Here is a 26,588-nt window from a genome sequence, read left to right on the forward strand (position 1 = left end):
TGAACCTCCGTCCCAGTCTCAAATCTCTGGAAGACTGAAACAGGTTTCCCTCAAGAATTTCCCTGTAGCGCCATCCATCATTCCTTCAATTCTGACCAGTTTCCCAGTCCCTGCTGATGAAAAATTGTTTTTGCCCAACCCTGATCTGTACTTCTCCACAACTTTGTCCCTGACCTGTTTGGAGAGCTCCTTGGTCTTCATGGTGCTGCTTGCTTGGTGGTGCCCCTTGCTTAGTGATGTTGCAGACTCTGGGGCCATTCAGAACAGGTGTATATATACACTGAGATCATGTGACACTTAGACTGCACACAGGTGAACTTTATTTAACTAATTATGTGACTTCTGAAGGTAATTGTTTGCACCAGATCTTATTTAGGGGCTTCATAGCAAAGGGGGTGAATACATTTGCACGCACCACTTTTCCATTATTTATATTTTAGAATTTCTTGAAACAATATATTTTTTTCATTTCACTTCACCAATTTGGAGTATTTTGTGTATGTCCATTACATGAAATCCAAATCCAAATCCATTTAAATTACAGGTTGGAATGCAACAAAATAGGAAAAACGCCAAGGGGGATGAATATTTTTGCAAGGCACTGTAGATCTCTACATTGCTCCCTTTTTGTTTACAAAGCCCTACTTCATAAACTTCCATCTAACTTTGCTGTTGAAGTATAGAAACCTGAGTTGCCTAACCCGTTCACAGGATTGGTTAACTCAAGGTTCCTAGGGTCTCCACCGAGCTGATTTTAGTTTTAATGCACCGTATTGCTGGAACAAAATTTAAAAATCATTTTATCTTGATGTTCTGGTGCCGTTCGGGCAATTTAAAGTATTGATTGGAGACTTACTGTCACACCCTGGCCTTGAGAGGCTGGTTGTCTTTAGTTGGTTTGGTCAGGGTGTGAATTTCTATGTGTTGATCTAGTTTTGTATTTCTATGTTGGCCGGGTGTGGTTCCCAATCAGAGGCAGCTGTCTATCGTTGTCTCTGATTGGGGATCATACTTAAGCAGCCATGTTGCCTACTTTAGTTGTGGGATCTTGTTTATGTTCCTGTTAGGGTTGTTGTGTGTCTATAGCCCATAGGACTTCACGTTTTCGTTGTTTTGTTATTTTGCGTCCAGTGCATCCTGTGCTAACGCCACGTACAGTGGGGAGAACAAGTATTTCATACACTGCCGATTTTGCAGGTTTTCCTACTTACAAAGCATGTAGAGGTCTGTAATTTTTATCACATGTACACTTCAACTGTGAGAGACGGAATCTAAAACGAAAATCCAGAAAATCACATTGTATGATTTTTAAGTAATTAATTAGCATTTTATTGCATGACATAAGTATTTGATATATCAGAATAGCAGAACTTAATATTTGGTACAGAAACCTTTGTTTGCAATTACAGAGATCATACGTTTCCTGTAGGTCATGACCAGGTTTGCACACATTGCAGCAGGGATTTTGGCCCACTCCTCCATACAGACCTTCAGGTTTCGGGGTTTCGGGGCTGTCGCTGGGCAATACGGACTTTCAGCTCCCTCCAAAGATTTTCTATTGGGTTCAGTTCTGGAGACTGGCTAGGCCACTCCAGGACCTTGAGATGCTTCTTACGGAGCCACTCCTTAGTTGCCCTGGCTGTGTGTTTCGGGTCATTGTCATGCTGGAAGACCCAGCCACGACCCATCTTCAATGCTCTTACTGAGGGAAGGAGGTTGTTGGGCAAGATCTTGCGATACATGGCCCCTTCCATTCTCCCCTCAATACGGTGCAGTCGTCCTGTCCCCTTTGCAGAAAAGCATCCCCAAAGAATGATTTTTCCACCTCCATGCTTCATGGTTGGGATGGTGTTCATGGGGTTGTACTCATCCTTCTTCTTCCTCCAAACACGGCGAGTGGAGTTTAGACCAAAAAGCTATATTTTTGTCTCATCAGACCACATGACCTTCTCCCATTCAACCTCTGGATCATCCAGATGGTCATTGGCAAACTTCAGACGGGCCTGGACATGCGCTGGCTTGACCAGGGGGACCTTGCGTGCGCTGCAGGATTTTAATCCATGACGGCGTAGTGTGTTACTAATGGTTTTCTTTGAGACTGTGGTCCCAGCTGGTCATTGACCAGGTCCTGCCATGTATTTCTGGGCTGATCCCTCACCTTCCTCATGATCATTGATGCTCCACGAGGTGAGATCTTGCATGGAGCCCCAGACCGAGGGTGATTGACCGTCGTCTTGAACTTCTTCCATTTTCTAATAATTGCGCCAACAGTTGTTGCCTTCTCACCAAGCTGCTTGCCTATTGTCCTGTTGCCCATCCCAGCCTTGTGCATGTCTACAATTTTAACCCTGATGTCCTTACACAGCGCTCTGGTTTTGTCCATTGTGGAGAGGTTGGAGTCTGTTTGATTGAGTGTGTGGACAGGTGTCTTTTATACAGGTAACGAGTTCAAACAGGTGCAGTTAATACAGGTAATGAGTGGAGAACAGGAGGGCTTCTTAAAGAAAAACTAACAGGTCTGTGAGAGCCGGAATTCTTACTGGTTGGTAGGTGATCAAATACTTATGTCATGCAATAAAATGCAAATTAATTACTTAAAAATCATACAATGTGATTTTCTGGATTTTCGTTTTAGATTCCGTCTCTCACAGTTGAAGTGTACCTATGATAAAAATTACAGACCTCTACATGCTTTGTAAGTAGGAAAACCTGCAAAATCGGCAGTGTATCAAATACTTGTTCTCCCCACTGTGTGTGTGTTAAATATATATATATATATATATATATATATATATATATATATATATATATATATATATATACACACACAGTACCAGTCAAAAGTTTGGACACACCTACACATTCAAGGGTTTTTCTTAATTTTTACTATTTTCTACATTGTAGAATAATAGTGAAGATATCAAAATGATGAAATAACACATATGTAATCATGTAGTAACCAAAGAAGTGTTAAACAAATCAAAATAGATTTTATATTTGAGATTCTTCAAGTAGCCACCTTTTGCCTTAATGACAGCTTTGCACAATCGTGGCATTCTCTCAACCAGCTTCACCTGGAATGCTTTTCCAACAGTCTTGAAGGAGTTCCCACATATGCTGAGCACTTGTTGGCTGTTTTCCTTCACACTGCGGTCCAACTTATCTCACACACACACACACACACACACACAGAGAGAGAACAAAAATAGAAACACAATATGCAGCAATTTAAAATATTTTACTGAGTGATAGTTCATATAAGGAAATCAGTCAATTGAAATAAATAAATAAAGCCCTAATCTATGGATTTCACGACTGGGAATACAACTATGCATCTGTTGGTCACAGATACCTTTTAAAAAAAGGCTGACACATCTCCTTTGCATAGAGTTGATCAGGCTGTTGATTGTGGCCTGTGGAATGTTGTCCCACTCCTCTTCAATGGCTGTGCGAAGTTGCTGAATATTAACGGAACTGGAACACAATGTCGTGCACGTCGATCCAGAGCATCCCAAACATTCTCAATGGATGACATGTCTGGTGAGTATGCAGGCCATTGAAGAACTTGGACATTTTCAGCTTCCAGGAATTGTGTACAGATCCTTGCAACCTTGGGCCGTGCATTATCATGCTGAAACATGAGGTGATGGCGACGGATGAATGGCACGACAATGGGCCTCAGGGTCTCGTCATGGTATCTCTTTACATTCAAATTGACATCGATAAAATGCAATTGTGTTCGTTGTCCATAGCTTATGCCTGCCCATACCATAACCCCATTGCCACCATGGGGCACTCTGTTCACAACATTGATATCAGCAAACCTCTCGTCCAGACGATGCCATCCATGTGGTCTGCGGTTGTGAGGCTGGTTGGACATACTGCAAAATTCTCTAAAACGACGTTCGAGGCGGCTTACGGTAGAGAAATTAAAATTCAATTATATGGCAAGAGCTCTGGTGGACATTCCTGCAGTCAGCATGCCAATTGCATGCTCCCTCAAAACTTGAGACATCTTTGGCATTGTGTTGTGACAAAACTGCACATTTTAGTGGCCTTTTTTGTCCCCAGGACAAGGTGCACCTGTGTAATGTTCATGCTGTTTAATCAGCTTCTTGATATGCCACACCTGTCAGGTGGATGGATTATCTTGGCAAAAGGAGAATTGCTCATTAACAGGCATGCAAACAAATCTCTGCACAACATTTTAAAGTAATAAGCCTTTTGTGTGTATGGAACATTCCTGGGATCTTTTATTTCAGCTCATGACACATGGGACCAACAGTTTACATGTTGCGTTTATATTTTTGTCAAGTATATATTTATGTTGTATATACAGGGCACATTTGTAAAAGAGACCTAGGTCTTAATATGTCTTCCCTGTTAAAATAAAAGGTTAAATAAACAATTTTTTATTGACCGATTTCCTCATATGAACTGTAACTCAGTAAAATCTTTGAAATTGATGCATGTTGCATTTGTATTTTGTTCAGTGTAGAGTGCGCACTGAACAGACACCATAACCATTCAGAATGAAAAACAAATAGAATATGTAAGGAAAATATTAAGAGCTAATATGATATAGACAAGTCTCTTTTATTAACAGGATATTATCACCATTCACTACCGTAGCACTTTCAGTTTCAATGTTTTGGCACTGGCAATTATATTACAGCGTGCATTGATACTTTAAATTGTAATCACATAACCATTCTTAACAAAATTACATGAATTACATACGTTTTTTTAGAAAGGTGGAAAAAAGTGAGTATGAACATATTTAGTTATTTGAAAAGACATGAAAAATTATAATTCAAAGAGGACATTAGTGCACTTACAAATGTACAGCTTGAGTTATCAAAATGACATGCATTTAAAAACATGCCACACTTCTCGTTTCTCCTGATTCTTTATGTTTAAAAGGTTCACCTGTATAGAAAGTGTCAGTGTTGTGTACACTACTGGTCAAAAGTTTAGAACACCTACTCATTCAAGGGTTTTTCTTTATTTTGTAGAATAGTAGTGAAGACATCAAAACTATGAAATTACACATATAGAATCATGTAGTAACCAAAAAAGTGTTAAACAAATCAAAATATATTTTATATTTGAGATTCTTCAAATAGCCACCCTTTGCCTTAAATGACAGCTTTGCACAGTCTTGGCATTTTCTCAACCAGCTTCATGAGGTAGTCACCTGGAATGCATTTCAATTAACAGGTGTGCCTTAAAAGTTAATTTGTGGAATTTCTTTACTTCTCAGTGTGGTTGAGACAATCAATGGTGTTGTGACAAGGTAGGGGGGGGGTATACAGAAGATAGCCCTATTTGGTAAAAGACCAAGTCCATATTATGGCAAGAACAGCTCAAATAAGCAAAGAGAAACGACAGTCCATTATACTTTAAGACATGAAGGTCAGTCAATACAGAACATTTCAAGAACTTTGAAAGTTTCTTCAAGTGCAGTCGAACTTATCCTTTGCAGCAGAGGAAACTCTGGGTCTTCCATTCCTGTGGCAGTCCTCATGAGAGCCAGTTTCATCATAGCGCTTGATGGTTTTTGCGACTGCACTTAAGTTCTTGAAATGCTCCGTATTGACTGACCTTCATGTCTTAAAGTAATGATGGACTGTCGTTTCTCTTTGCTTATTTGAGCTGTTCTTGCCATAATATGGACTTGGTCTTTTACCAAATAGGGCAATCTTCTGTATACAATCTACCTTGTCACAACACAACTGATTGGATCAACCACATTGAGAAGTAAAGAAATTCCACAAATTAACTTTTAAGAAGGCACACCTGTTAATTGAAATGCATTCCAGGTGACTACCTCATGAACCTGGTTGAGAGAATGTGAAGAGTGTGCAAAGCTGTCATTAAGGCAAAGGGTGGCTATTTGAAGAATCTCAAATATAAAATATATTTGGATTTGTTTCACACTTTTTTGATTACTACATGATTCCATATGTGTTATTTCATAGTTTTGATGTCTTCACTATTATTCTATAATGTAGAAAATAGTAAAAATAAAGAAAAACCCTTGAATGAGTAGGTGTTCTAAAACATTTGACCGGTAGTGTAGATGTGCTCAGTGCATTTGAAAGCTACCTGTATTACAAGTGCATCAATAACCCATAGTATAACCACATGGTATAAACCAAACATTAAATCAGTCAACAATAAAATATTCTTATTGAACTATTCAATTATCATTATGGGCCAAATTCTTACTTGAGATCTGTGCACGTAACCTTTGTGTTCTCACATTTGAATAATGTAAAAAACGTTTGTGCATTGTAAAAATTATAATATATATACTTTTTAAAGTGTGTTTCATTATGTTTGTGTAATCGTTTTTATTATTATTATCTATAAGTAAAATTGACAAATATCTTGGGTGCATAAATATTTTTTGAATCTGTGTGAATTTCATTACTCCAGTGATTTTTTTGGGTAAAAGTACCATTCAAGGGGGCTTAAGAGGACCAGCATTCACTGCAGGACCCCCTACTAAGTCTGAGAGTAGAGCATAATAGTCAGCCACCACCATTATACTTTTTCAAGTAAGAGAACGCGATAGATTATCCCATCTTAAAGGACCATCCAGAGAACTATCGATCACAAAGTATCATGAGACCCTCCAAACTGTACTTCTGTCCTTGTTGATTTTTATAGTTGGCGTTAAGTTTGTCTACTGTAGCGTAATTGTTCTGTAGTCCGTTTGAAACGTGCCTGGATCTGCTCCAGAGTCTTGCCTTTGGTCTCTGGGACGAAGATGATGGTGAAGACTATGTTGAGCGCACAACACCCAGAGAACAGCCAGAAGGTTCCAGCACTGGTCAGGAGGTCCTGAGATACATTTTCATGGATCGTTATTACAATACCCAAATACATCCTTACAGTTACCAGTATTACCTTATAGACCTCTGAGCTGATCCTCTAAAATGTATTGACTGTGACACTACACATGAACTGCGGAGTAAATTCCTTTGTTAGGCGCGTTAAGTGTCTATCTGTATACATGGCAATACTTGTATATCTGTAATAAAACATTGTTAAAGTTCGCATAGACATTTGTAAAACCATAACTGCAAAATGGCTTCCTGCCAAGCACTCTTTATCTGCCCGCTCAACATCCCTTTATCCCCCACATCTGCCATACAGGATGTCCCAAATCAACACCAGCTCACCATCAGGTCCTGGAAGGTCTTGGTGATGATGAAGGCAGATCCCCAGTTGGTGAGGACACAAACAGAGCTGGCAAACCCCTTTACTCGCGTGGGAAAGATCTCTAACATCACCAGCCAGGGGATGGGACCCCAACCAAGAGAAAAACCTGAATTGCCCACAAGTTATGACGATGAGAAAACATCACACTAAGCAAAATGTCCGATCTGAACATAAAATATAAATGGTTATACGGTTAATAGTAAGTTCAAAACACATGGAAGAATTTATAGGTGACTAAACCAACTATACTCTAACAAAAACATTACTAGGCAATGCAGACAATTCACTTCAATTTGTTTTTATCTAGCCAGGATAGTTCGCTGGGCAACAATAGTCACAATCTAAGTGTGGAGTTCACCTGTAATGAAGAAGCCCATGCTGGCCAGTGCGAGCCATGACAGCTCAGCCGCAGGGTTCTGGGCAAGGGGACTCTCTACAAGGCAGAGTTCTGAGGAGTTACCATGGGTTTCACTGGACATCTTGAAGTAGACACCAAAAGCAGCAGTGCTTAGACACATAGAAACTCCTTAATAGAGAAAGTGAGGAAGGAAGCGAGAGAGATAAATGGGCATTTCTTTTCACAATTGAACATGGATTTTCAGGTAGTTGAGGCCCAGTTTTGGTCATGGGTCTGGTCATTTGATGTCAAGCTTGACAGCGCCTTATTTCTGCCCAACAATTTTGGAGAGGGATTTCCACAAAGGACTATTGATGCATTATAAATCAGTGGAGGAAGAAAGATAAGTAACTGATAACATGCAGACAGAGACAGACACACGCTTGTGAGACATAAGCACCAGAGAGGATGAGGAGAAGCTTCCTTCCAACGCGGTCCATGACCAATGCTGCTACTGCAGTGAATACTACCTGGGTTGCTGCTACTACCACCGTAGCAACATCGCTGTTCTGAAAAGCAAATAATCACCTGTCATTTTAATACATATAACCCCACTGGTATGTCAATATTCATAGTCTCTATAGCACTTAGACATCATATTACAGCTTATGAAGAGTAATGATGAGATGAAAATACATCAAACCAATTAATCTATTAAAAATTACAATAAATAAAGCATTGCTCATTCCAGCTGCCAAAATACAGAAAATAACACTGAACAATTCTTACCTTAAAATGGGCCTCCTCAAAGATAGTCTCAGCATAGAACATGATGGCGTTGATGCCGGTGAGCTGCTGGAAGAGCATCAACATGATGCCCACTCCAAGGGGCTTGTATACTCCAGGGTCCTTAAGATCAGCCATCCCCAACCTACCTCCCTGGTTTAACACAACACACACAGTCAGCACATCCTCTTATGCCAATTAACATGGGTCAGATGTGTTAACATGCTTCTTTGTTCCAGATTCTCCTGAGACTAAATCCACAATGTGGAGGACAACCCTTTCTCAGCTCTGCCAAGTTTATCTCTGCTCTGGTTCCCTACAGTAGTGGGGCTGACCTGAATATATTCACTCAGATACATAACCGTGCAAGTAAAGAGTGGTCCCGCGATTAAAATTGTAGGATTGTCCCTCATGTTCCTACTGATTTGGTTAAGTGCAACACAGAGGTGTTACTCTCTCTCCCTACCTGAGTATTATTCTACAATCAATACCTTTGTCTCATACATTGTGAAATGGCATAATGCCTTTCTTAAAGCAAGTCTTATACCGCATGATTACAAGGGAATACACAAAGCTCACCTGGTCGTCAGAAGCATCCTCGATGCGGGCACACTCCCACTCTGCAGGGGCGTCTGGCCCCCTCAGAAAGCACAGTGCCTCCTCGGCTTCCCTCCGTTTACCCTGAGACAGCAGGAACCTGGGTGTCTCAGGCATGAAACACATGAACACCATCATCAGGGTGGGGGGGATGGAGCAGCAGATCGCCAGCCAGCGCCAGTCCAGAAACAGCCCTGGGAAGCGTTTACATTTAAGTCATTTAGCAGACGCTCTTATCCAGAGCGATTTACAGTTAGTGCAATCATCTTAAGATAGCTAAATGTAGGTGGGACAACCACATATCTCAGTCATAGTAAGTACATTTTCCTCAATAAAGTAGTTATCAGCAAAGTCAGAGCTAGTAAGGGGGAAAAGAGTCAAGTGCGAGTGTTAGTTAATGAAAGGTGGGGTGAGGAGGGGGTGCGAGGAGGGAGGGTGATGCATGGATTATTTAAGATTCTCTTTGAAGAGGTAGGGTTTCAGATGTTTTTGGAAGATGGGCAGGGACTCTGCTGTCCTAGCTTCAGGGGGAAGCTGGTTCCACCATTGGGGTACCAAGACAGAGAAGAGCTTGGATTGGGCTGAGTGGGAGCTGCCCTCCCGTAGGGATGGGAGGGCCAAGAGACCAGAGGTGGCAGAACGGAGTTTGAGCATAGCTTGAAGGTAGGGAGGGGCAGTTCCTCTTGCTGCGCCGTAGTCAAGTTCCATGGTCTTGTAGTGGATGCGAGCTTCGACTGGAAGCCAGTGGAGTGTGCGGAGGAGTGGGGTGACATGAACTTGGGAAGGTTGAACACCAGGCGGGCTGCAGCGTTCTGGATAAGTTGCAGGGGTTTGATGGCACAAGAGAGGAGCCCGGCCAACAGAGAGTTGCAGTAGTCCAGACGTGAGATGACAAGTGCCTGGATTAGGACCTGCGCTGCTTCCTGTGTGAGGTAGTGTCGTACCCTACGGATGTTGTAGAGCATGAACCTGCAGGAGCGAGTCACTGGAAGCAGAGAGAGACAGTAGAGTAGGGAATGTGAGACAGCAGTAGTGTGATGACCCTAGTAGAGTCATTCCGTGTGAAAATAAACCAACAATTAAGTTCTAGATTCCACAGCTGTGTTGTTGATATTATGTAATTTTATGTATAAAAAATATATTAAAAAATGAGGTAACTTCAGAACATGAACAATGAAAAATGTAGAATGTTGATTATTAGTATCCATCACTAGCCTAAAACGAACGAGATCAGGATGGTTCGTACGAGGCAAATCCATCACCCCGGTTCATTAAATTAAAATGCATATTTAGAAGAGCATATACAGGCAATGGGATAATGAAAAGTTTCTTCCTTACAACATTCCTCAGCCAGAGACCATTGCCTCTAAATATTAGAGACAAAACAGCCAACCTCTCTTGCAATGGTACTGTCTATTGAGGAAAGAAGTAAATGGAGAAACACGCATGGTATGTTGGTAACTAGATTAGAAATAGCGGTGGCTTGTGAGGCCGGAATAAATCTGAGAAAGCTCTCAGTTAGTAGGGTGTAATGATTATCATGGTTTGGTTGCCAATACCGATTGGGATTGGAAAAACTCTGCAGCTGAATAGCCTTTGATGGTGGTTTGTACCTTGAACAAAACACCACATCATTAAAACATTGACCTCTACCCGTATGACTACTGTTGTAACCTCTGCCATAAAGTTGTACAACACTGAGAAACCCTTAGTGACATGGTCAGGAGCTTGTAAAATCCTGTCTGCTGACCAGATACAGTATACAAATGTCCTAAAGTATTTCTCATATGATTTTACCGGTTTGAATCTCAAAATCCAAATGCTGCTAACAAACGGAAAAATACTGTGGCGTACCTGCTATATATGCTCCCATGATTCCCGTGACCACCATGAGCTGAACACAGGAGCCCAGTGTCCCACGGACACGCTCATGGGCCATCTCTGAGATGTACAGCTAGAGCACAGAGGAAGAGAAAAGTGAAAAACGATTCACACAGGAAGAGTATGCAGCATGACACATTGCTAGAAGCGATAAAACAGAGGTACAATATAAAATAGCAATATATGAGGAAATAAACTAATTAGAATGCATTCATTCATACAAGCAGGCATTCATACAGTCATGCATCTTGGTCAATTTAAGCAGATAGCATCAGAGTAGACATTCCATACTACTTACTGGGACCACTAGCGACGTAACCCCACTTGCCAGTCCTGTGAGTACCCTTCCAAGATACAGCATCCAGACATGCTGAGCAGCAATGATGATGATAAAACCAAAGATATAAGGTATGGAGCAGAACATAAGACTCAGCTTCCTCCCGATCTTGTCCACCATCCAACCGCCGAGTAGATCCCCTATAGCAGCTCCTATCGTCACGATAGACTGCAAAGCAGAAAACAAAACAGAGTCAATTAAATGGCTAATGTCCACTAATCCACTCAGGAATGATTAGGGCTCTGACCTGACCAGGAAAAACTCTGGGTCCTTGTTATAGCATGACAATTATCCAAAGCTCATCCTGGTGGGGTAATGAGGGGGGGGGGGAAATCAGGGCCCCATGACAAGAATGTTATCTTACCCCAAACCAGGAAGCCTGTCCTTCGTCTAGTTGTAATCTTGGGTCAGGGATTGTGCTTAGTTCAGGAATGGCAGGGGAGCTGTACCCTAACACAAACCCAAAACTCAGGGGACCAAGGACTGCTGCAAAAGAGGCGAGGTACAGCTTTGCATTCTTCACCTTGCTGTTGAAATATAGAACAGGTGGGCTTACACAATCTGCTTTTATTGTAATAATAACACTATTTACATGCAAGACTTCACCAACCCAACAAAACTAGACCATGTTTTTAGTAAAGAACTACAATATGTTACTGCGGTCAAGTGAGCAGACACTCGCAAAATGCAGTCAATCCATCCTCACTTTAGTCTCCTCCTGAATTTGGGTGCTTGAATACACAAGAATTTACCGGTATCGTGTGTTTTCTGGTAGGGAAACTGAGTCGGATGCATCTCATGCACATCGGGAGATGATAGCTACAAATCATTCCAAGCAAACAGTTTGAAGCACACTTATTCAATCTTCCTTTCATTTTCACACCTTATCAAAAATGACTATCATGGGTAGAGTGAGGCTGCAGTAGCCTACAGTGTGTGCTGATTAGCAAATATTAAATTGTGAAAGCAAGATGTGTTTACAGTCATGATATACAAACAGACACAGCTTCACAGCAAGATGTAAGTGAGCTTGATGGGTTTTTCATTAAAAGAGAGATTATACATTTTTTAAGTGTTAAATAACTACATTTTACTTGGTCTATCCCCACATTCTTTATCTTTTGCATAATATTCTATTAAAGTGTACTTTGATGACTCCTATGTCAAAGAAATTCACAGTGAAAATGTGTGCTAGACTTTTTTATTTATTTATGCGTGACACTGGTAGATAATTAATCCAGTATGATGACCATTGCATACCATAAAATGCCCATATTATGCCATCTTAAAAGGAGCTGACACACACACACCAATTGTCTGTAGCCTCTTGAATGGTGTTCGTTTCAATTCTTGCCCCTTGGATCTGTCTCTCTCTCCCTTACAGGGTTCCCAGGGGAACTATGAGGAGCGGACACAGGAGAGAGGGATGAGGAAGATGACAGGAGAAAAGCGAGGGAGGGGATGTAGAGGAGGGCAAACAGAGAAGAGGTGTTGCCCAGGGGAGGGAGGTGGGGGGAGACACACGCACGAACCAGCCCCCACTCCTGATCTAAGCACACACACATTTGAGCCAGCTATACCCTTCCCGTGACATTATATGCTTGCATTCTATCTAAATACAGAATCATGTAAGAAAGAAGATATATACTGTGCTTGAATATGATAATATATTTCTATGACTGACTTAATTACAATCTTTTTAAAGAATGTTAATTAATTTCAGGTAATTTCATATGTTATAGCTTGAAAAACATGAAACACTGTGGTGCTGTAGAGTAGGAATGGTGGAGGTAAAAACTAAATGTCTTGTTTTTCCACCAGAAATTGGTATAGGGGATTTCAAAGGGCTTCTGATGTTCTTATGCTTATATCAAATCAAATGTATTGGTCACATACACATGGTTAGCAGATTATGCAAGTTTAGCGAAATGCTTGAGCTTCTACTTCCGACAGTACAGTAATATCTAGCAAGTAATATCTAACTGTTCCACAACCAATATCTAAAACACACAAATCTAAGTAAAGGAATGGATTAAGAATATATAAATATATGGATGAGCAATGTCATTGTCAGAGCGGCATAGGCTAAGACGCAATAGATAGCATAGAATACAGTATATACATAAGAGATGGGTAATGCAAGATATGTAAACATTATTACGATAGTATAGAGTTATTTGTGTAACTGTGTATTATTGTACAAAAAATATTTTAACTAAGTAGAAGTTAGAGCAGGGAGGGAGGGGTGGGTGGGATATGTGCTTATAACCATGACTATTGCTCGATTCCAAATGGACACCTAACCCCAAGGCACTTAAAGTAGTTCTTTAATCCACTCATATAGTCACCTCTGGAATTATTGCCACCCTTCATAAAGCAATGGTTAATTGAACACAAAGATCAACATTTTACAATTGCCATCTCAGACTCAGTTCGAATCCTTTATCTCGTGACACATTCACAAAAATAGTAATGGCCTCTAAACCTTCCAGCTGTCTACTGGATCCTATTCCAACTAAACTACTGAAAGAGCTACTTCCTGTTTTTGGCCTCCTATGTTGAACATAATATAAACAGCTCCCTATCCTCCGGATGTGTACAAAACTCAATAAAAGTGGCAGTAATATAGCCTCTCCTGAATAAGCCAAACCTTTAACCCCCCAAAATAAAATAATAATAAATAAATAAATAGCCTATATCGAATCTCCCATTCCTCTCAATTTTTTTGAAAAAGTTGTTGCTCAGCAACTCACTGCCTCCCTGAAGACAAATCATGTATACAAAACGCTCCAGTCTGGTTTTAGACCTAATCATAGTACTGAGACCGCATTTGTGAAGGTGGTAAATGAGCTTTTAATGGCATGAGACCAACGCTCTGCTTCTGTCCTCGTGCTCCTAGACCTAAGTTTCAACACCATCGATCACCAAATTATTTTGGAGAGATTGGAAACCTTAATTGGTCTACACTGAAAAGTTCTTTCCTGGTTTAGATCTTATCTGTCGGAAAGACATTGGTTAGTCTCTGTGGATGGTTTGTCATCTGACAAATCAAAGGTAAGTTTCGGTGTTCCTCAAAGTTCCGTTCTAGGACCACTATTGTCTTCACTTATATATACACACACAAACATACATATATATACATATATATATATATATATATATATATATATATATATATATATATATATATATATATATATATATATATACACACACACACACACACATACATACATACATATATATATATATATATATATACATACATATATATATATATATATATATATACATACATATACATACATACATATATATATATATATATATATATATATATATATATACATACATACATATACATACATACATATATATATATATATATATATATATATATATACATACATACATATACATACATACATATATATATATATATATACACACACACACACACACACACACACACACTACCTCTTGGTGATGTTTTCGGATCAACTTTCACTGTTATGCAGATGACACAGCTGTACATTGAGGAAACATGGTGAAGCCCCAAAATTGCCTACTCTGCAAGCCTGTGTTTCAGACATAAGGAAATGGATGGTGGCAAATGTTTTACTTTTAAACTCGGACAAAACAGAGATGCTAGTTCTAGGTCCCTAGAAACAGAGAGATCTGCTGATCTGACAATAAATTGTGATGGTTGTACAGTCGTCTCAAATAAAATTGTGGGGACCTCGCCGTTACTCTGGACCCTGATCTCCCTTTTGACGAACATATAAAAAATATTTCAGGAGCAGCTTTTTTCCACCTTCGTAACATTGCAAAAAATCTGAAACTTTTTGTCCAAAAATTATGCAGAAAAGCTAATCCATGATTTTACACTTCAAAATTAGACTACTGCGATGCTTTCCTCTCCGGTTACCCGGATAAGGCACTAAATAAACTTCAGCTAGTGCTAAATACGGCTGATAAAATTTTACTTGAACCCCAAAATTCATATTACTCCAGTGCTAGCCTATCTACACTAGCTCCCTTTTAAGGCTAGGGCTGATTTCAAGGTTTTACTGCTAACCTACAAAGCATTACATGGATTTGTTTCTACCCATCTCTCCGATTCGGATCTGCCCTACATACCTACATCTACACTATGGTCACAAGATGCAGGCCTCCTTATTGTTCCTAGAATTTCTAAGCAAACAGCTGGTGGCAGGTCTTTCTCCTATAGAGCTACATTTTCATGGAATGGTCTGCCGATCCATGTGAGAGACGCAGACTTGGTCTCAACCTTTAAGTCTTTAATGAAGACTCATCTCTTCAGTAGGTCCTATGATTGAGTGTCCCTAGGAGGGGTGCAACACTTAGTGCCAGACTTTTTTTTTTTTTTTAGCTATACTCGACTTGAGTGTGTTGAGTCACTGTCGTCATCTTCCTGTCCGGTTTTGCAGTTCCTCGGGTTCATGCGGTGGGGGAGATCTTTGTGAGATATACTCGGCCTTGTGTCAGGGTAGTAAGGTAGTGCTGTTGATATCCCTTTGGTGGTGTGGGGGCTGTGCTTTGGCTAAATGGGTGGGGTTATATATCCTGCCTGGTTGGCCCTGTCCAGGGGTAACGTTGGATTGGGCCAGTGTCCCCCGATCACCCCATCTCAGTCTCCAGTATCTATGCTGCAATAGTTTATGTGCCAGGGGGCTATGGCCAGTCTGTCCCATCTGGTGTAATTCTCCTGTCTTATCTGGTGTCATCTTAGGTATGCTCTCTCTAATTCTCCCATCTCTCTCTCCCTCCTGGAAGACCTGAGCCCTAGGACTATGCCTCAGGACTACCTGGCCGTCCCCTTCCCAAGTCCACCTGGTCGCGCTGCTGATCCAGTTTCTGCTGTTCTGCCTGCGGCAATGGAACCCTAACCTGTTCACTGGACGTGCTACCTTGTCCCGGACCCACTGTTTCGACTGACACTCTCCCTACCCCCTCTCTCTACCTCTGAATGCTCGGCTATGAAAAGCCAACTGACATTTACTCCTGAGGTGCTGACCTGTTGCACCTTCTATAACCACCGTGATTATTATTTGACCCTGCTGGTCATCTATGAACATCTTGAAGAACGATCTGGCCATGTACTCTTATAATCTCCACCGGCACAGCCAGAAGAGGACTGGCCACCCTTCAGAGCCTGGTTCCTATAGGCTTCTTCCTAGGTTCCTGCCTTTCTAGGGAATTTTTCCCCTAAACACTGTCCTTCTACATCTGCATTGCTTGTTCTTTGGGTTTTTAGGCTGGGTTTCTGTAGAAGCACTTTGTGACAACTGCTGATGTAAAAAGGGCTTTATAAATACATTTGATTGATTGAGTCTCCAGACTGTATCTCCATTTAAAACCTGTAGTTTGAATTGAAGAGAGGAGTCCATAAGTACAGATGAAGGATATCAAGGATCTGGAAAGATCCTGTTAGGAGGAATAGTTTAAAAGGTCCCAAACAGTCATTCTGATTCCCATGTAAAATAGACCTTTGAGTGACTAAAATATCACCCATAATATTTGTATTGTTTTTTTGTGGTATTTTTTTTCATTTTTTCGTTTTGGATAGAAATGCTTAAAATTTGACAAAGTACTTACTCTCTCATGGCTAACTACCAGGAAGTTTGAAAAGACATGCTGAGTAGGCGGGGAGCTTATATTCATGAGCTCACCTTGACTAACAGCTCTTTGAAACGCTTACATTAAGCAACTTGGATTCAGTGAGCAGTAAAATAATCACACAAAGCAACTCAAACAACATTGAAATTGCATCAATCATGTCAAAAATGTTTTCTACATTTCCCGTTTGGCATGTCTCTTGTGATGTGGTTCACAGCATCACTGAAGGATGTGTTGACTTGACAACTGCATCTGAGTTTTGAACGACCCTTCCCCCCTTTTGCTCCATGCTGGCTAAAGACCTAGCTAGCCAGTAACTAGCTAACACCAGACACAGATGAAAGGGGAAACATAAGTATCTTTGCCATAGATGAAAAGTGTAAACTTTTAATTATATTTGCTGACACACTTTAGTCAAATTTTGGCACCAGTAGAACAGCTATCTAGCTAGCCTATACAAAAACGCCTTCTCCAGTGTTCATTACAAGGCGGTACTTATTTAAATTAGGTAAGAAAATATAAATGTTACCATTGGTGTATTAAAATGAGTGTTAGGGTGATGTCACCCTATCCCCTTAATAATCCTGTCTCCTGAATCCAAGTATTTGACACGGGAAAGGGGGCCAGTAACTTTATGATCAAACTTTATCAGTGTAGAAGCAACAGTCATTTTTCATACTTTGGTCATCATTCTCTGATCTGGTTTCATCCAAATACTGTATCATCCAATTCCATGAAAAACATGCTTTTGACTATTTATGAACATTAAGATTGCTCCCAACCTCAAAACACTTTAGAAAAAGGCTATGCTGTTATCATCGCAAGGGGAGGGTGCCGGAGTATTGAAAACAGGTGCCAATAATTTGGACCCCTATCTTTTTGATAGAGAAAATAATTACTTTTTAAAGAAAATCTCTTTCTGAGAAAATTGTATTAGTAGAAAGTAATATAATTTCCCAATTTTTTTCCAGCATAAAATATTTGTTTTATTTATTTGATTGTCTTTTTTGCTCATCTTTATCAAGGGTGCCAATCACTTCTGAAGTGACTATCTACACTAGGGTTTGGTTTGGAACTGGACATATCTTATATTACCCAAGTCAAGTGCACTGGGTGTGACAAAGTGATAGGCCATATCATATTATAATTATTTTAACATACTTTTGTGACAGGCACGCATACTCTCACTGCCCTTTGGGGATATGTGTTATGCAGTATATACAGTGGGGAAAAAAAGTATTTAGTCAACCACCAATTGTGCAAGTTCTCCCACTTAAAAAGATGAGAGAGGCCTGTAATTTTCATCACAGGTACACGTCAACTATGACAGACAAAATGAGAAAAAAAAAATCCAGAAAATCACATTGTAGGATTTGTAATGAATTTATTTGCAAATTATGGTGGAAAATAAGTATTTGGTCAATAACAAAAGTTTCTCAATACTTTGTTGACAATGACACAGGTCAAACGTTTTCTGTAAGTCTTCACAAGGTTTTCACACACTGTTGCTGGTATTTTGGCCCATTCCTCCATGCAGATCTCCTCTAGAGCAGTGATGTTTTGGGGCTGTCGCTGGGCAACACAGACTTTCAACTCCCTCCAAAGATTTTCTATGGGGTTGAGATCTGGAGACTGGCTAGGCCGCTCCAGGACCTTGAAATGCTTCTTACGAAGCCACTCCCTCGTTGCCCGGGCGGTGTGTTTGGGATCATTGTCATGCTGAAAGACCCAGCCACGTTTCATCTTCAATGCCCTTGCTGATGGAATCTCACGATACATGGCCCCATTCATTCTTTCCTTTACACGGATCAGTCGTCCTGGTCCCTTTGCAGAAAAACAGCCCCAAAGCATGATACTTCCACCCCCATGCTTCACAGTTGGTATGGTGTTCTTTGGATGCAACTAGGCATTCTTTGTCCTCCAAACACGACGAGTTGAGTTTTTACCAAAAAGTTCTATTTTGGTTTCATCTGACCATATGACATTCTCCCAATCCTCTTCTGGATCATCCAAATGCACTCTAGCAAACTTCAGACGGGCCTGGACATGTACTGGCTTAAGCAGGGGGACACGTCTGGCACTGCAGGATTTGAGTCCCTGGCGGCGTAGTGTGTTACTTTGGTCCCAGCTCTCTGCAGGTCATTCACTAGGTCCCCCCGTGTGGTTCTGGGATTTTTGCTCACCGTTCTTGTGATCATTTTGACCCCACGGGGTGAGATCTTGCGTGGAGCCCCAGATCGAGGGAGATTATCAGTGGTCTTGTATGTCTTCCATTTCCTAATAATTGCTCCCAGAGTTGATTTCTTCAAACCAAGCTGCTTACCTATTGCAGATTCAGTCTTCTCAGCCTGGTGCAGGTCTACAATTTTGTTTCTGGTGTCCTTTGACAGCTCTTTAGTCTTGGCCATAGTGGAGTTTGGAGTGTGACTGTTTGAGGTTGTGGACAGGTGTCTTTTATACTGATAACAAGTTCAAACAGGTGCCATTAATACAGGTAACGAGTGGAGGACAGAGGAGCCTCTTAAAGAAGAAGTTACAGGTCTGTGAGAGCCAGAAATCTTGCTTGTTTGTAGGTGACCAAATACTTATTTTCCACCATAATTTGCAAATAAATTCATTACAAATCCTACAATGTGATTTTCTGGAAAAAAAATTCTCAATTTGTCTGTCATAGTTGACGTGTACCTATGATGAAAATTACAGGCCTCTCTCATCTTTTTAAGTGGGAGAACTTGCACAATTGGTGGCTGACTAAATACTTTTTTCCCCCACTGTACACCATTTATACTGAACAAAAATGTTAAACAACATGCAACAATGTCTAAGATTTTACTGAGTTACAGTTCATATGATAAAATCAGTCAACTGAAATAAATTCAATAGGCCCTAATCAATGGATTTCACAGATATGCATCTGTTGGTCACAGATACTTTAAAAACAATGGGCCTCAGGATCTCGTCACTGTATTTCTGTGCATACAAATTGCCATCGATAAAATGCAATTGTGTTCGTTGTCCTTAGCTTACGCCTGCCTATACCATAACCCCACCATGGGGCACTCTGTTCACAACGTTGACATCAGCAAACCGCTAGCCCAGACGATGCCATACACTTGGTCTGCGGTTGTGAGGCCGGTTGGACACACTGACAAATTCTCTAAAAACGACGTTGGCCTCCAAGCCGCCTCGGCTTAATGTAGAGAAATTAACATTTAATTGTCTGGCAACAGATCTGGTGGACATTCCTGCAGTCAGCATGCCAATTGCACGCGCTCTCAAAACTTCAGACATCAGTGTAATGATCATGCTGTTTAATCAGCTTCTTGATATGTCACAACTGTCAGGTGGATGGATTATCTTGGCAAAGGGGAAATGCTCAATAACAGGGATGTAAACAAATTTGTGCTCAAAATTTGAGATGAATACGCTTTTTGTGCGTATGGAAATGGTCGGGGGTCTTTTATTTCAGCTCATGTAACATGGGACCAACACCTTACATGCCGCGTTTATATTTTTGTTCAGTGTAGTTGTATGACTGATACAGTGCATTCGGAATGTATTCAGACCCCTTGACTTTTTCCACAATTTGTTACGTTACAGCCTTATTCTAAAATGGATTAAATAAATAAAACATCCTCAATCTACACACAACACCCCATAATGACAAAGCGAAAACAGAAAAACCTTATTTATATAAAGTATGAAGACCCTTTGCTATTAGACTCGAAATTGAGCTCAGGTGCATCCTGTTTCCATTGATCATCCTTGAGATGTTTCTACAACTTGATTGGAGTCCACCGGTGGTAAATTCAATTGATTGGACATGATTTGGAAAGGCACACACCTGTCTATATAAGGTCCCACAGTTGACAGTGCTTGTCAGTGCAAAAACCAAGCCATGAGGTCGAAGGAATTGTCCGAAGAGCTCCGAGACAGGATTGTGTCGAGGCACAGATCTGGGGAAGGGTACCCCAAAAGATTCTGCAGCATTGAAGGTCCCCAAGAACACAGTAGCCTTCATCATTCTTAAATGGAAAAGGTTTGGAACCACCAAGACCATCAGGGGAGCAGGGCCTTGGTCAGGTAGGTGACCAAGAACCCGATGGTCACTCTGACAGAGCTCCAGAGTTCCTCTGTGGAGATGAGAGAACCTTCCAGAAGGACAATCATCTCTGCAGCACTCCACTAATCAGGCCTTTATGGTAGAGTGGCCAGACGGAAGCCACTCCTCAGTAAAAGCCACATGACAGCCCGCTTGGAGTTTGCCAAAAGGCACCTAAAGGACTCTCAGACAATGAGAAAGAAGATTCTCTGGTTCACCTTCCAACAGGACAACGACCCTAAGCACACAGCCAAGACAATGCAGGAGTGGCTTTGGGACAAGTCTCTGAATGTCCTTGAGTGGCCCAGCCAGACCCTGGACTTGAACCTGATCGAACATCTCTGGAGAGACCTGAAAATAGCTGTGTTGCGACGCTCCCCATCCAACTTGACAGAGCTTGAGAGGATATGCAGAGAAGAACGGGATAAACTCCCCAAATACAGGTGTGCCAAGCTTGTAGTGTCATACCCAAGAAGACTTGAGTCTGTAATTGCTGCCAAAGGTGCTTCAACAAAGTACTGAGTAAAGGGTCTGAATACTTATGTAAATGTGATTTCAGTTTATTAGTAATCCATTTGATAAATTTCTAAAAACCTGTTTTTGCTTTGTCATTATGGGGTATTGTGTGTAGATTGAGGGGAAAAACTATTTAATCCCTTTTAGAATATGGCTGTAAAGTAACAATGTGCCATAATCATAACACAAACTTACTCAAGATATGCGTCCTGCTCCGACCTCACTCCTGTCGCTTCTTCTCCATATTCTGGATCAAGCAATCGTCTCGACTCATGATTTTCCATCATGTTTTGTCCTGTTGTTCGCGGTCACTTGACAACAAAGGCCATGAATGCTGGACATGCAGAGCCAGCAAAAGCCTTTGCCAAAAATATTCCCGAAGGGAAAACCACAGCATGCGAGACAACAAACTCTCAATTCAAAAAGAAAATGATAAGGAAAGCACGAAAATCATAATTATATTAATATTTTTGCAAGCAAAACATATCAGTTTCAATGTTGTCAACTGACCGACCGAACGATGATTGTCAAATTTGGTCGTATGCTTTCATAGAATCAGCTGAATCGCATTCTAGCAATAAATTGATATTTCCGGTTTCGTTTTTCAAAATAAAAGTTATCTGGGAACGGCTGTTCCTTAGAAAGATGATGTCATAAATGTTAAAACAAAGAGTAAGAAGGTGGTGACTCTTATTCGCTCGGTCTCTGGTTATGAATGGGGTGCTGACAATCGTTGATGGATATTTATAGAGCTCTGATCAGGACGACAATTGATTACGGGTGTATAGTTTATGGAACAGCACCGAAGACTTGGCTTCAGAGGCTGGACAGAATCCAGTATATACAGTGCATTCGGAAAGTATTCAGACCCTTAACTTTTTCACATTTGCTACTTTACAGACGTGTTCTAAAATTTATTACATCGTTTTTTCCCCTCAATCTACACACAATACCCCATAATGACAAAAAAAAAACAGGTTTTTAGAAATGTATCAAATGTATTACAAATAAAAAACAGAAATATCACCTTTACATAAGTACTCAGACCCTTTACTCAGTACTTTGTTGAAGCACCTTTGGCAGTGATTACAGCCTCGAGTCTTAGGTATGACGCTACAAGCGTGGCCCACCTGTATTTGGGGAGTTTCTCCCATTCTTCTTTGCAGATCCTCTCAAGCTCTGTCAGGTTGGATGGGGGGCGTCGCTGCGCAGCTATTTTCAGGTCTCTCCAGAGATGTTCGATCGGGTTCAAGTCCGGGGTCTGGCTGGGCCACTCAAGGACATTCAGAGACTTGTCCCGAAGCCACTCCTGCATTGTCTTGGCTGTGTGCTTAGGGTCGTTGTCCTGTTGGAAGGTAAACCTTGCCCCAGTCTGAGGTCTTGAGCGCTCTGGAGCAGGTTTTCATCAAGGATCTCTCTGTACTTTGCTCCATTCATCTTTCCCTCGATCCTGACTAGTCTCCCAGTCCCTGCCGCTGAAAAACATCCTCACAGCATGATACTGCCACCACCATGCTTCACCATAGAGATGGAGCCAGGTTTCCTCCAGACGTGGCGCTTGGCATTCAGGCCAAAGAGTTCAATCTTGTTTCTCATGGTCTGAGTCCTTTAGTTGCCTTTTGGCAAACTCCAAACGGGCTGTCATATACCTTTTACTGAGGAGTGGCTTCCGTCTGGCCACTCTACCATAAAGGCCTGATTGGTGGAGTGCTGCAGAGATGTTTGTCATTCTGGAAGGTTCTCCCATCCCCACAGTAGAATTCTGGAGCTCTGTAAGAGTGGCTATCGGGTTCTTGGTCACCTCCCAGACCAAGGATTGCTCAGTTTGGCCAGGTGGCCAGCTCTAGGAAGAGTCTTGGTCATTTTAAACTTCTTCCATTTGAGAATGATGGAGGCCACTGTGTTATTGGGGACCTTCAATGCTGCAGAAATGTTTTGGTACCCTTCCCCAGATCTGTGCTTCGACACAATCCTGTCTCTGAGCTCTATGGACTCATGGCTTAGTCTTTGCTCTGACATGCACTGTCAACTGTGGGACCTTATATAGACAGCTGTGTGCCTTTCCAAATCATGTCCAATCAATTGAATTTACCACAGGTGGACTCCAATCAAGTTGTAGCAACATCTCAAGGATGATCAATGGAAACAGGATGCACCTGAGCTCAATTTCGAGTGTCATAGCAAAGGGTCTGAACCCTTATGTAAATAAGGTACTTCTGTTTTGTTTTTTTATTATTAATTTCTAAAGATTTCTAAAAACCTGTTTTCACTTTGTCATTATGGGGTATTGTGTGAAGATTGATGAAGAACATGTTTTATTTAATCAATTTTAGAATAAGGCTGTAACGTAACAAAATGTGGAAAAAGTCAAGGGGTCTGAATACTTTCCGAATGCACTGTAGCTTTAAGGATATGTATTGGTGCATTTAAATCAACATCTGTATGTGCCTTACTAGTTGAGGCAGGTGAGATGCGTTTGGATATACGGTGTAAAAAAAATAATTAGCTTATTGGGTTAGGTTGAAAGGCTGTGAGGTTGAGCATCCCACTGCTACTGTTCTAGATGACTGTTAGGAATATACTAATAGACAAGGCAGTGGTTTTGGTTGGACAGTTGGAAAGCTTGCTGATGAGAGTGGGTTGAGGGAGTTGGAGGTTGGTCCTTCAGTGGTGATAGAGGATGTTCCTCCATGGTTTCTCCCAGATCCTGTTGTTGATCTAACCTTGGTAGAGAAAAGCAAAGATTGGTCAGAAGTCAGTGATATAGGGAAACTGGTTGACAATTACATTGGTATATGTTTTTATGCTTTTTTACCGCTTTTCACAGATGGATCGAAGGACACAGATAGTGGGCGCACAGGAGCAGGTGTTTACGTTCCTGAATTTGATGTGCAGATATATAGTAGACTAACAGATGAACTGTCAGTATACTCAGTTGAACTGTTGGTGATAGTAGTTGCCCTCCAGTGGGTGGAAAGCATACAACCTGTTAGAATTATAGTATGCTTAGATTCTCTGTCTGTATTGAATAGTTTATCATCTGGTAAATCTATTAGGCGTGATCTACTATTGGAGATATTAATGTTATTATGGAGAATTGAGAGACTGGGTAGTAGTGAGATTCTGCTAAGTCCCAGCACATTCGGGTATGGAAGGTAATGAAATTGTAGACCAATTAGCCGAAAGAGCTTTGAAACAAGATATAATTATATTAATGTTCCACTGGGTAGAGGTGAGGCCAAATGTAAGATCAGAGCCATTTTGATAGATGTGTGGCAGAATAGATGGGACTCTGAGGCCAAGGGCCGGCATTTATATGCCCTCCAAAGAAAGGTTGGTGGACCAAGATTCAAAGATCAGATTAGGAAGGAAGAGGTGGTGTTTGCTCGATTGCGCTTAGGACATTGTACATTGAACTCGTCATTACATCTGGTTGGCAAGCATGTGAATGGTTTGTGTCTGGAGTGTATGGTCAATGAAACGGTGGAGCATGTGTTGTTATATTGTTGTAAGTATATTGAAGAGAGGGAAAGATTGATGTGTAGGGTCGTTGAGGTTTGACGGGGTTGGGAGGGTTTGGAAGGGATTTTGGGGATCGGGGAGGGTCTATTAGTAGGGCTCTTTTTTTTTATTTTCTAAGAAGTACTGTGTTATGTAGGAGGATTTAGAAATGTTGTAAACCGTGATTGACCAGACACTCCAGCACTATAGGTGGCGTCATGCACCTTTAACGTTTGTTTGCAGACCGCTGTTATATCATAGAAGAAGAAGGGTGTTCCTTAACTGTATCTGCATAATGTGACTTTTGTTTCGAAACCAGCTGCAAAGTGTAAGCAGAGTTTGGTAAAAGTTTGAAAGACTTCTCTAAAAAGTAACATGTGATTATTTATGCGACAAACGTGTGTGATTAATCAGGCAGGCAGACAGAAAAAAAAAGAAAGTGGTTGTCCCACTGGCTATCATAAGTTGAATGCACCAATTTGTAAGTCGCTCTGGATAAGAGCGTTTGCTAAATGATGTAAATGTAAAGGTTTGTTCCTTTGGTTACATGGCGCTATCAACGCTGAAAGTAAAGAGAGAAAAACAACTGCTGAAACTATTCGCACTAGCTAGGTAATATAGCTAAGTAGCTAGCTAGCCAGTTGCCATTCATATGCAAATACTTTTGTCCAACGTTGCTGTTACAACGATAAAGTAGACATTGTTGCTATCCCCTAACGTTAGCTACATTAGCTAGCTAAATTAATGCCAACAATTTGCTAGCTAAGGTTAGCTGCAGCATGGCAACAGCGGTTCCTGCTCTGAAGCTTGACCAACAGGTCGAAGACAATAGGGGTTTGTTCACCACTGCCTTGTCGGAGGAAGTGCTCGTGGAGGCGCGTCTTGAACGGGCCATCTGCCGGGTACAGCAGCATCTTACTATCACCTGGAAGGAGAGGGGACCGGCCTGAACACATTCACGTTATAACAAACAAAGACATTGAACGATTAGTTACCGGAGTGTAACTCCAGTTCTATGAGTGGAGCGGAGCCCCATAGGGGAGCTCTGCTCCTATTGGTTTACCCTCTGCCCTAAGGCAGCATCAGCCTGAGACAAAATTATGCACACACCTGCAGCCAATAGGAGTACAGGTGTCCCTATAAGAGGGGATGCCTCCCCTCAATCAGCCTCCCGAGATATTTTTCTTCAGCGAGACTAGAGAGGGTCGGCAGGGCCTTAAGTCCTATGGGGCTCCGCTCCACTCATAGAACTGGAGTTACACTCCGGTAACTTAGTGGTTAAGAGCGTTGTACCAGTAACCGAAAGGTCGCTGGTTCTAATCCCCGAGCCGACTAGGTGAAAAATCTGTCGATGTGCCCTTGAGCAAGGCACTTAACCCTAATTGCTCCTGTAAGTCGCTCTGGATAAGAGCGTCTGCTAAATGACCAATTTAATCGTTCTATATCGTGGAGCTCCGCCCCATAGGGGAGCTCTGCTCCTATTGGTTTAAGGCGGAGCGTAGCGCTCCAAAATGTACTCCCTGCCGAGCCCAACACTTCCCATCGAAACGAAAAGGTCAGGCCTAGCAATGGCTGCGACAATATACCGCGTCACAATATACCGCGTCATCGGTTAAAAAACCCGCCCCACCTAGTCCAATGGCAATGCCAATGACTAGTGG

General features: G+C 41.3%; 1 protein-coding gene across 1 annotated transcript; it reads right to left on the reverse strand.

Annotated features, from left to right (window-relative positions):
• Positions 1 to 6,451: 6,451 nt before the first annotated feature.
• Positions 6,452 to 22,032, reverse strand: LOC311144312 (solute carrier family 2, facilitated glucose transporter member 8-like). Its single transcript, XM_084180346.1, has 10 exons — positions 21,622 to 22,032; positions 11,533 to 11,695; positions 11,130 to 11,336; positions 10,805 to 10,904; positions 8,933 to 9,144; positions 8,357 to 8,506; positions 8,028 to 8,136; positions 7,589 to 7,756; positions 7,191 to 7,336; positions 6,452 to 6,849 (listed from the first exon to the last, which is right to left on the reverse strand). Exons 1-10 carry the CDS (start codon positions 21,711 to 21,713, stop codon positions 6,682 to 6,684), a joined length of 1,515 nt encoding a protein of 504 aa, XP_084036472.1. The 5' UTR covers positions 21,714 to 22,032; the 3' UTR covers positions 6,452 to 6,681.
• Between the last annotated feature and the right edge of the window lie 4,556 nt (positions 22,033 to 26,588).

The sequence above is a fragment of the Coregonus lavaretus genome (assembly GCF_964263955.1).
Source record: "Coregonus lavaretus genome assembly, chromosome: 17".
NCBI classification, from domain to species: Eukaryota; Metazoa; Chordata; class Actinopteri; order Salmoniformes; family Salmonidae; genus Coregonus; species Coregonus lavaretus.